This window comes from Nilaparvata lugens, chromosome 13, assembly GCF_014356525.2.
Source record: "Nilaparvata lugens isolate BPH chromosome 13, ASM1435652v1, whole genome shotgun sequence".
Classification (NCBI taxonomy): Eukaryota; Metazoa; Arthropoda; class Insecta; order Hemiptera; family Delphacidae; genus Nilaparvata; species Nilaparvata lugens.
Genome location: NC_052516.1, coordinates 723,562 through 734,332, shown reverse-complemented (window position 1 = coordinate 734,332; position 10,771 = coordinate 723,562). Strand labels below are relative to the sequence as shown.

Genomic DNA, 10,771 nt, shown 5'->3' with positions numbered 1-10,771 from the left:
TTGTCTGTTGACGGTTGAAAATTTTGCTAGTGGAGTGTTGATTTTCTGTGCTTTTTTGTGATATTTAAATTAATAATTAACTTTTTTTCCGTGTGAATTAAACTGCACAATACGAGCTAAATATACTTTAATTTTGGCAGCTAATTATAGAAACACCGTAAGTGATAATTAGTCTTGTTCACGATACCTAACCTAAATCAGAGTTGTAGATTTGATATTTTGCTATTCCAAATTTCTAAAAATTAATGATATTGCTATAATAACTTTAAAGTTGTGAGTATATTAGCATAAGTATGTTAACCAATGGCTCAGCCTCACAAAGAATTATATAAATTGTAGTTATGATTTCGAGTTGATCAAATCAATTAAGGTTCTTGTCCCATGGCCTTAATTCAAGGTAGATGTCAATTCAGATGTTGATTATAACTCGTTGTACTATGTTTTCATTCAAATTTAGTAGGTACAGAAGTTTATTTAGATACTCTATAATGATAATAATATTTGTATGGCTTTTATAGGTGGGAGACCTTAACGAAAGTTCCACCTCGCCTGAATATATCATTTAAGCCGTCAATGGGCCTAACGACTGTCATACTTCAGCCGGGACCGACAACAAGTGAGCCGTGAGTTGATTTATATTTTTATAATTTGTAAATATGAAACCATGGATGCATCCATATTTGCTAATTCAAGTCAGTTGATGCCAATGATAGTAATGATGATTGATGATAATAGGTAATGTGCTGTGAATTGTCACTCTTGAGATATTAACAATTTATATTTGCTTGGAAGCTTAGTTATAGATTTCAATGACTTTGAAGCCGATAGTTTTGGTTAAATTTGTCAAAGTTTTTTCTTTTTAATGAGGGTGATATTAGTGGCCACCCGTTGGCTCACCCACAGCAGAACAAGTGTGTTGATCATGTGTGAACGCACATGTTGTCATCAGCAAAATATTTTGAAGTTTTTCACTGATGACACAACATAGGCCTACATCACGAACAAGTGTATTCATGCATGTTTAACACACTTGCCCTGTCACCCTTAAGGCTGTGCAAAGGCTAAAAATAAACTTTCTACTAGTGATATTTTTCAAAGTTTTTCGATTTGTATATCATCAAGCTATCAAAATGAAAAAGTTTTTTCAGGAAAACATTTTTTTTCGATCATTACTTTTTGAGATATCAAATCAAATCAAATTTATTTGTTTCCAACATTTACAGTATAAACAATATATAAAAAGATATAATTGAAACAACACTCACATGGACACGCAGGTCTGTTTGTGAGTTGTTTGAGTTCGTGATTACATTATTTAAATTATTATAACTTGAGAGAAATTCCTGGAAATTAGATTTGGCTAGGTACATTGTATTGTAATGAAAAGAATAACTTAAATAAAGAAGTAAATTGAATTATGATATGTTAAATAATAGAAATTATTATTCAATCATAGAAATATTGTAGCACAACTACACACATACAACTCACACATACAGGGAGGGGGAAAACAGCCACACACACATACACACACACCAACATTCTAAAATGGCTGTTAGATGCATTTAAATTCATTGGTTGATTACTGATGGAGGTAGAGAAGATGAAAATTGGAAGCTCAAAATAATAAATATATAGAGGAATAAAATTTGTATAGAATATAGGTCTACAGTAGAATAATTTGAAGCGAAAGCCTGGAGTTTAACCAACCGCGTTTGCGCGCAGCGGGGCTAGACGTACGCAGATCTCAAAATCAGATCACATTCGTCGTTATTTAAGGCAGATAACCACCCCCGCAATACTCTTTTGTATTGGTATATTGAGCAATCCCCCGGCTGACTAACAAACAAAGGTGCATTCCGCAGAATTACGTGAACCAGATATGACACATTTCTGTCGCAGACAGATCTCATATTACGTGAAACACCAGAATGGTGCGATAAGTTTGAATTTTTGGGACAGAAAATTTTAAATTCGGTAAGATATAAATCCATGCGATTTAGAGGATAGATTTTTCATGGTATTGTTGATCTAGTAAAACAAAAATTTTCTGAAAATATAAGTTTCTAAGATAGTTATTCAATTTACTAAAAATAACCAAAAATAACTTTTTCCCACAGTTACCTTGAAAAGTGACCATTCCTGCACTGATTACAGAACGCAAAGAATCACTTTTCCGCTCTAGTGCGCAAAGTATTACTTTGCGTACTCTTAATACTTTTTGCGTATTATCTTGCAGCCATCCCAATCAGCTGTTGACATTGTTGGCGTGTATTTTGAATTCGAATTTGTTCTATCTATATTTTAATTAAAATGAGAACTCATTAAATTATACATTTTGAATATTATCAATTATTCATTATTTCAAATAATAGTTTTTTCATTCATAAATTGATTGGTTGAAAAATCATTAGAAATTAAGATTTACTCAAAATTATTCAAATTTTCTAATTAATGGATTAATTTAATTTTCAATTTGAATAAATTATTGATTATTAATTTTCAATTGGATTAGCAAGTTTAAAATAAATTTAAGTTGTTATTAATAACAATATTATACAGACAAACATTTGATGGATTTCAACCATCATTTTACCCATAATCAACTACTTCTCATATTCAATGGTAATTGTAGGAAAAATTTAATGTAAAATACGTGCGCAAAGTTCCTCTGCTGCACTCAAGAAACCATTCCGCCCTCGCCTACGGCTCGTGCGTAAACGTTTCTTTCGCTGCAGCAAACTGTCACTTTGCGCACTAGTTGCACAAATAACTATTAGTTGAGTTATTTTTGGTAAATTGAATAACTTTTTCAAAAATTGATATTTTCAGAAATTTTTGTTTTACTAGATCAACAATAACATGAAGAATCTATCTTCTAAATCTCATGGATTTATATTTTATTTATTTGATCATTCAGAATCACACAACTTATAGAAAAGTACCACATGCTTATAAGCCCAAAACAGTTCAAATTCTAATTTATAAAACAATCCAAATGTAGCTAGGTTATGTGTCACTTGACATTCATCAATTACACACTCAATTTACAATTCAAAACACACAAAAATCATTTTTAAATTAAAAAATACTTCATGTTAGATGATTATCAATTTGTTTATTCTTGCATTTAAACTTGAAAATGGCCAAAGTAAGCCAAAACTAGTTATTTGAAATGTTTTCAAGTTAAAAATTTTCTAAATGGAAGGGTACGTTCGTGTTTTATATACAACTTTTGTGTAAGTACAGCTTAATTGACCGAGCGAAGTGAGGTCTAAGATTCAAGTCGACGGTTTGGCATTTCTCTTAATGTTTGAATGTTTATATGTTGCGCATTTACGGCGAAACGCGGTAATAGATTTTCATGAAATTTGACAGGTATGTTCCTTTTTTAATTGCGCGTCGACGTATATACAAGGTTTTTGGAAATTTTGCATTTCAAGGATAATATAAAAGAAAAAAGGAGCCTCCTTCATACGTCAATATTAGAGTAAAAATCTTACTATAGAATTATTCATCATAAATCAGCTGACAAGTGATTATACAGATGTGTGGAGAAGCCAGTCTATTGCTGTATTTCCATAAGGTCTATAGTTGTAATCAGGTACTTGTGGATGAGAATACTGCGTGAGGTCTACTGTTCACAGAACTACTAGCATATGATTGATTGTGTAATGGAGTCCTGTAGCTTAGAATAAACAATCTAGATTGTTGATTCTATGGTTTCAATAGAACCATTTGATTGGAGATAATTTTATGATTTTAAATCAATATTTCTGTGTTGCAGCTGGTGATGGAGAGGATGTCCAAGGCGATAAGAGTGGACAGCATAGGCAGAGTTTTGAACAGGTTATTGTTTTAATTTTTCATCTATTTCATTATTTTTCGATTCAACTTCTTTACCATTATGTTTTGTTGTTCACCATCAGAAAGTATTCATGAACCCAACTTGAGGCTTACTGCATTCTCAATCATGTAAGACTCATTTTGAATCCAAATATTGAATTTCAGAGTAGTTTGAAATTATATTTTGCATTTTATCTTGGACAAAAATAGGCTGAGCCTCTTAGGCTGGTGGCTGACCACCAACCACTTGACATGTATGATAAATAAATAGCTGTGTAATTCTGAATGAATATAAGTGTACACACATGTCGTCATACATCTTTGTGTCATTACAGCAAAAAGGCCTCAAACAAAATTTTTGAGGTTTGGTATCTTTGATTGTTTTCTTAACCTTCCCGCTGTCGCGCTGTTGTAAAAAGTACAACAGTGTGAGTTTTTTTTTGCTGCACAAAACTATTGGATGTGGCGATGTCAGTGAATGAGTCACCTATGCATTCCAAAACTTTCTCCCCATCACTCCACTGAGTTGCAGTATCAACCGAGCAATGGTTCAGTCTTTAGGTGCCATTTAGTCGCGACAGTGCATAAGATAGGGAAAGACTATACGGGGACTGTATATGAACCAATAACACAGAATTGATGGCTTTGCTTGGTGTACCTTATTGGGCTATGAAATGGTAATCATCCAAATGTTCATAGGCCTAAAATAATCCAAGAAGATGGAAAAAGTAATTATACAATTACATATAAATGTTTTGACAGTAAACAGTACACAACACTTGGAAAATTGGATGTTGTAAAAAGTACAATACGCGACAGCTCGTGTGAGTGTAGGTCTCGAGTAGGGCGCGACTACCGAAAGGTTAATTTTTTCTCACTACTCTATTCGTCGTTAAATTGTTTTTGTATCATTATAATTTGTAATTTCCTAGTGGTTTATTTATTGTTATTGGTTGTTCATTTTTTTGTTAAAAGCTGCTGTCAAACTGCAGTTTTATGTTGAAAGCCTATCGCTGATGACAAAACATGCATGATGAACATTTGTGTGTGCTCATGCATGTATAGACATGTTTATCATGCATATCTCACCGTTAGTGGCCAGTCTTAGATGAACAGCTCTAGGAATGATGATAAAAACACGTCTTATTCAGCATGCACCAATAATAAATGTTTATTTCAATAATTGTGAATTGAAATGAAGTCCAATCATTCACTCAGAAGTGTCTCTCTTCATTAAATGCTCGTTGAAATTTTTATTTATATAATGTATAATATTGTATTATTAATTTATATATTTTTGAAGATGGTAGACTGTAACCACAGATAAAAGACAACATAAGAAGATATCCCATGGTATAGGTTGTTTGTGTTCCAAATTTCAAGCCGATTTTTGTCAACTGAAGCCAACTACTGTCCAATATTACTCTTTTGGCAGAGTGAGAGTGCTCTAACCTCATCTCCATTTTCAAAGCCATCAATAATAAGATGTACACAACGCTTTCAACTGCTTTAGTAGTGTTCAAATTACGTCTGAAAGCAAACTGTGCTGACTGAAACAATCTATTCTGCTCAAAATATTTATCAATTTAATTTTTATTGCGCTTTCCATTATCTTGGGTATGACAGGTACCAGAGAAATTGGCCTATTATTATTAATGTTGGTCTTATTTTCTTTTTTGTATACTGGTACTGTTAAAGTGACTTTCAAGCAATCTGGATACACCCCTACTCTAAGAGCCCAATTTATAAGGAATGTTAAAGGTTCTATGATAGCATCTATAATTTTCCTCAAAACAGAATTAGATGATCCTAAAATATCATCTGCTTTGGAATTATTAAGTCTTGAAACAATCGTACAAATGACGTCTGGTTCAACCACACACCACACAAACGGCTGTTGATTGGTCTGAGGCTTCAACCTAGATGCAGATAGAATATCAATACAACTAACATTGTTGCAATTATCACTCTTTACTGAAATCATGCTAGAAATTCCTGCGAAAAGATCATTAAACTCTTTAGCAGATAAAGGTGGTTCAGATTGGGAATAATTCTTTGGCAGTCGCCCTGTTCCAATATTTATAACCCTCCAGGATGCTTTGCACATATTATTAGATTTCAATATAAAATCATCATTTGCTTTTCTCTTAGCCAAATCTATTTGATCTCTATAGAGCTGTTTCTTGAGTCATTATTTGGCTTGAGTCAACATTGAAAATGTTAACATAAACGCCCTATAACAAGACATTTATTTTATGCTATCTTTACTCTATACTGTAGTCCATTTGCAGGTTGCTGGTTTATTGACTTATCAACATTTATTTGATATTGCAAACGGAAGGATTTCTCATAAGTTTTTATACTGTTATCTTACCAGTCTTACCACGATTCAAGACTTGATATTTTTAATAATTTACTGATTACGAATACAGGATTGTACAATAATATGTTGAAATTCCAATTAAAACTTGTTAATCATTTGCACAAATATTTGTTAAATTTTAATGGTGATTAAATGTCACCAGAACTAATCGGAGATGCATTTTTCTCAAAAATTCCTTCTCTTGACATTTAATCCTGATTAAGATATAAGAGGATTTCGTGCAACCGGACCTTAGAACACTAGATCATACAGTAGCACTTTGTTTTCGCTCTATAGTCTGTGCAACCCTTATTTAACAGAACGGGGCTTTATGGCCAATGCTATTTCAATATAAAAATAGCAATACACTGTTGTAAGCACATTTAGCTCTCATGGTCTCTGAATAATGTTAAATTTGGTAGCACTGTACTCTATAAGAGCAATGGTGCAATCTAAAGGTGCGTACCGACATAGAGAAAAAATAGCGTAAGTAGATATCCCATGGTATAGGGCGTTTATGTAGCAACCTTTACTGTTATCTCAAGCCGATTACTGATGATTATTACCGATTTTTACTGTTTTGTTGGGGTGAGAGTGTATGAACGGCACAATATGAAAGACTACCAGCGTCACATAGCTTCACAGTAAAGAAATACGTTAACTATCGGTTCGAGATAACAGTAAAAGTTGCGACATAAACGCCCTATACCATGGGATATCTACTTACGCTTTTTTTCTCTATGGTACAGATATACGCGCCGCGAACATGAACAATTCACTTTTAATCAGCTGATGCCTAACTTTTTTATCTGTATCTTACCGTTTCTTTAAAAATACAGATATAGTCAGCTGATTAAAAGTGAATTACTCATGTTCGCGGCGCGTATATCTGTACGCACCTTAATGTTTGCACAGACTAAAGTTTATTTTAATGATCTTATTATTTTCTACTAGCGTATAACCCGTGCTCCGCAAAGGTCCAATCAAGAACTTGACTTACTGAGATCTTGAAAAAAATTAAGTAGGCCTATAACCAATTTAAGAATCATTATGCAACATTTGAAGTTTATCAGTCCAGTAGTTCAGATGTGATGATGCGTCATTCGTGAATTTCCTATCCCATACGTGTTCAAACCAATTCTTTCCTTTATTATATTATAGATAGATTTTGATGATCTTATCATTAACAATTTTTATTCCCTATCATCATTTTTATACTATTGGAACTTGTATATGGTTCCAAATAGTGACAACCGCTCTGGATTCCCTTGGAAGGGTGACCGTTTGTAAAGAGGTATCAGTTGTTGTTTGCTTTCTAGAAATAGCTATAGAAAAATGCACTTTAAATAATATTTTTGCAAATACCATAATAATGATGCATTGTTTGTTGTTTTGCAGTGGACAAAACGAACTTCGCAGCCACAGAACAACATGAGTCACTTCTCGTCTGCTTCTGCTACAACGTCATCTTCTTCTGCTACTACTGATACTGCTACTGTCGCTGCTTCTACTGTTACTGTTACTGCTTCTACTGCTACTGCTGCTACTGATACTGCTTCTACTGCCACTGCTGCTGCTTCTTCTTTGCTGAGAAATCAACACTTTTGGACCTTAGTAGCTGATTGCTGATCATGCAGTAATAAGGTGTTACATCTGTGAGTTCACTTAGATTATGATGATTATCTTTTTCTCCTCCTTTTCTTCTTCTTCTACTTCTTCTTCTCCTTCTTCTTACTAACAAATTTTGTATTGATATAGGGAGATTCTTTATTGCATTGTTATTGCCAATATTAGATTCATTCAGTAGACTATAATATGAAATCTTTTACATGATATTCAACAATTTGGAGGATTCAAAGCCAGAATTTTTTTCTCTTATTCATGAAATGGAGGTGCAGTATTCAAGCATAGAAATTTAGTAATAGTAAAGAGTCGGTGGAGCTATGCAGAGTTTGAGGCACGTTTAGACGTGTATACAATTGTAGATTAATTTGTCTGAGATTCAAGGGTGATTGAACATCGAATATATTGCAGCTTATAGAAAATGATTGAATAAGGAGATTGATCATACTTGTGATTTTGACAAGTACGGTATCTCATGCAAATTTATTTTATATTTGTATACAAGTTTTGGCGTACCTTGAAATGTATAATTGGAGAAGTGGAGCTGTGCATGTATACTAAGGTAGGTGATCACCTCATCGTGGAACACATGCTGATTGTGCAGATCTCCGAATCACCGCCACCTGTCTATTTATTTATTATTCATCTATAATATTACAACGGAACAGTTTACAACTATTGGACCAGAGATCTATAGACATTAGACAAAGTTTTATGCAGAACAATATTTTTAGGTAGTTGAGACCTTTACACGAATGTACAAATTTTCAAAATGATTATAGTGAGGTCCTCGTTATAATGGCAGTATTTGATTAACATTGGTGCTGCTATCCTTGTCTATCACTCGACAAAGCAGATAGCGTCATCCTTTTCTAGCTCTGCAACGTTGCCAGATCGTTTTGAACAATGTATAAATATAATTAACATACAAAATATTTATTTTTAATTATAGAAAATTCATTATTTGATCATTGGAAAATATATTGACAAATCAAATATAACCATTGATTATTGTAACCAGGATAGTTGATATTATAACATCAGATATACTGGTATCAGCTATTCTTTATAGAAGGCAGAGAATCGGCAACGCTGTTCTCCTATCTTTCTTCACTGCCATTATAACGTGGACCTCACTATAGAAAAATTAAGTACCTCTCTACAAAAACAAGATTTACAGAAATGATTATGAACTGTGAAATGCTATTGATCTATTAAGGTGCGTACAGATATACGCGCCGCGAACATGAGCAATTCACTTTTAATCAGCTGATTATATCTGTTTTTTACAGAAACGGTAAGATACAGTTATAAAAATCTTGGCATCAGCTGATTAAAAGTGAATTGCTCATGTTCGCGGCGCGTAAATTTGTAAGCACCTTAACAGAGAATTCTCTTTAGTCAAGAATCCAGGATTTTAACAAGTTGCAAATTTAATCTTTCAATTTTATTTTAATGCGTTTCAAATCTTGTATTTGTTGGCAGAATTGACGTTTGATTAGAGTTTTAGGGGACAAATTTCTTAAATGTTTTGATCGTTTACTGAAAACTTAATCTCAGAAACAGAAATGTTTTGGTATTTGCTAAAACCGTAATTTCAGAGACATGATTTCAATTATTGCTTTAATTGAATATTTTTGAAACTTGTCAATTACCTGGTTACAGTATCATTAAATGATTTTAGTGCCTTTAGCTGTGGAGTTGTTGAACTATTTCAATAATTTAAAATGTGTTACATTCTTGGAATGGTCTATTCAAAGTTGGTTCTGTTGAGAAACATGAGTTCAATTACTTCAATTGAATATTTTTGAAACTTGTCAATTACCTGGTTACAATATTATTAAACGATTTTACTGCCTTTAGCTGTGGAGTTGTTGAACTATTTCAATAATTTAAAATCTGTTACATTCGTGGAATGGTTGATTTAAGTTTGGCTCTGTTGAAAAAGAGGTTAATGTTAACCTCTCAGGTTAAAGTGATGTGTTTCAAATTGATTCGAATACAGTAAAAGTGTTACAATTTCCATTCAAGTGTTTATGTTGTAGCATTTTTGCTGTAAATTCCTTTATCCTTGAATCGGTTGGTGTGGGAGAATAATAAATTATTTCTGATTTGGTTGTTTTGTAATCATTTTTTTCCTTCATTATGAATCTGTTTGAAACACATCACTGCTTATAAATGATGTAAAATTGAGTGTTTTATCCAGCGCTTTGAGTTGTCACAATAGCAGTGGAGTGGTTTCAATACAAACATTAATTAATCATTAGTTTAACGGTTAATGAGAGATTACTCTCAGTCAACAGTAATGCGTATCAAATTAATTCCAATACAGTAAAAGTGTTACAATTCTACAATATTCTAATAATACTGTAGAGTGAATATTGTAGCATTTTTACTGTATATTCCTTTATCCTTGAATCGGTTGGTGTGAGACAATAATAAATGATTTCTGGCTCTGGTTATTTTTCAATAATTTTTCCTTCATTATGAATCAGTTCGAAACGCACTACTGTTGGCTTGAAAATGATCAAAGATGGAGTGTCCTCATTTTGTCTATTTTTTGAAATGATAGTGATATTCAGGCTTACTATTTCCAGTACTACGCATGCGCTGTCAAGTTTTAAATTCTCAAATTGAAGTATAGCGAACTTGAAGATTGTAGGAAATTCCGATAATTTTCACTTTTTGTGTAGTTGAGAAGTTGATATTGTTGTAATTATTCATATTGAAGACTAAGAAATTGTCAAAAAAAACACTGATTTATTGATAATTAGAAAGACCGGTTTCGGTTATTACACCATTGTCAATCTCTGATAAACTAAATAAAAATAATAATAATTCTGATAATGGTTATTCTCTGACAAGTAATGGCACATGTTTTACTTGACAAGCAGTAGTTTGGCAAGCATTACTTGACAGCTGATGCATACTACCTTGTTT

The 10,771-nt window shown here is 32.7% G+C and overlaps 1 protein-coding gene across 2 annotated transcripts; it reads left to right on the top strand.

The window, feature by feature from the left end:
- LOC120353964 lies at positions 1–9,142 on the top strand. 2 transcript variants are annotated; one of them, XR_005572698.1, is made up of 4 exons: positions 1–157; positions 519–623; positions 3,788–3,849; positions 7,607–9,142. XR_005572698.1 is itself a non-coding variant. In XM_039439520.1 (4 exons), the coding sequence occupies exons 2-4, from the start codon at positions 574–576 to the stop codon at positions 7,835–7,837; spliced, it is 336 nt and encodes a 111-aa protein (XP_039295454.1). In that variant the 5' UTR covers positions 1–157; positions 519–573; the 3' UTR covers positions 7,838–9,142. The 2 variants fall into 2 exon arrangements, 1 of the variants encoding a protein (XP_039295454.1); XM_039439520.1 differs by having other exon boundaries at positions 519–616.
- The last annotated feature ends 1,629 nt before the right edge of the window (positions 9,143–10,771 follow it).

Excerpts from the sequence above, each read along its gene's own strand:
- LOC120353964 (XM_039439520.1), top strand. The coding sequence starts at position 574 with ATGGGCCTAACGACTGTCATACTTCAGCCGGGACCGACAACAA. Across the intron at positions 617-3,787 it reads TCAGCCGGGACCGACAACAA|CTGGTGATGGAGAGGATGTC; the intron begins GTGAGCCGTGAG and ends TCTGTGTTGCAG. Across the intron at positions 3,850-7,606 it reads ATAGGCAGAGTTTTGAACAG|TGGACAAAACGAACTTCGCA; the intron begins GTTATTGTTTTA and ends GTTGTTTTGCAG.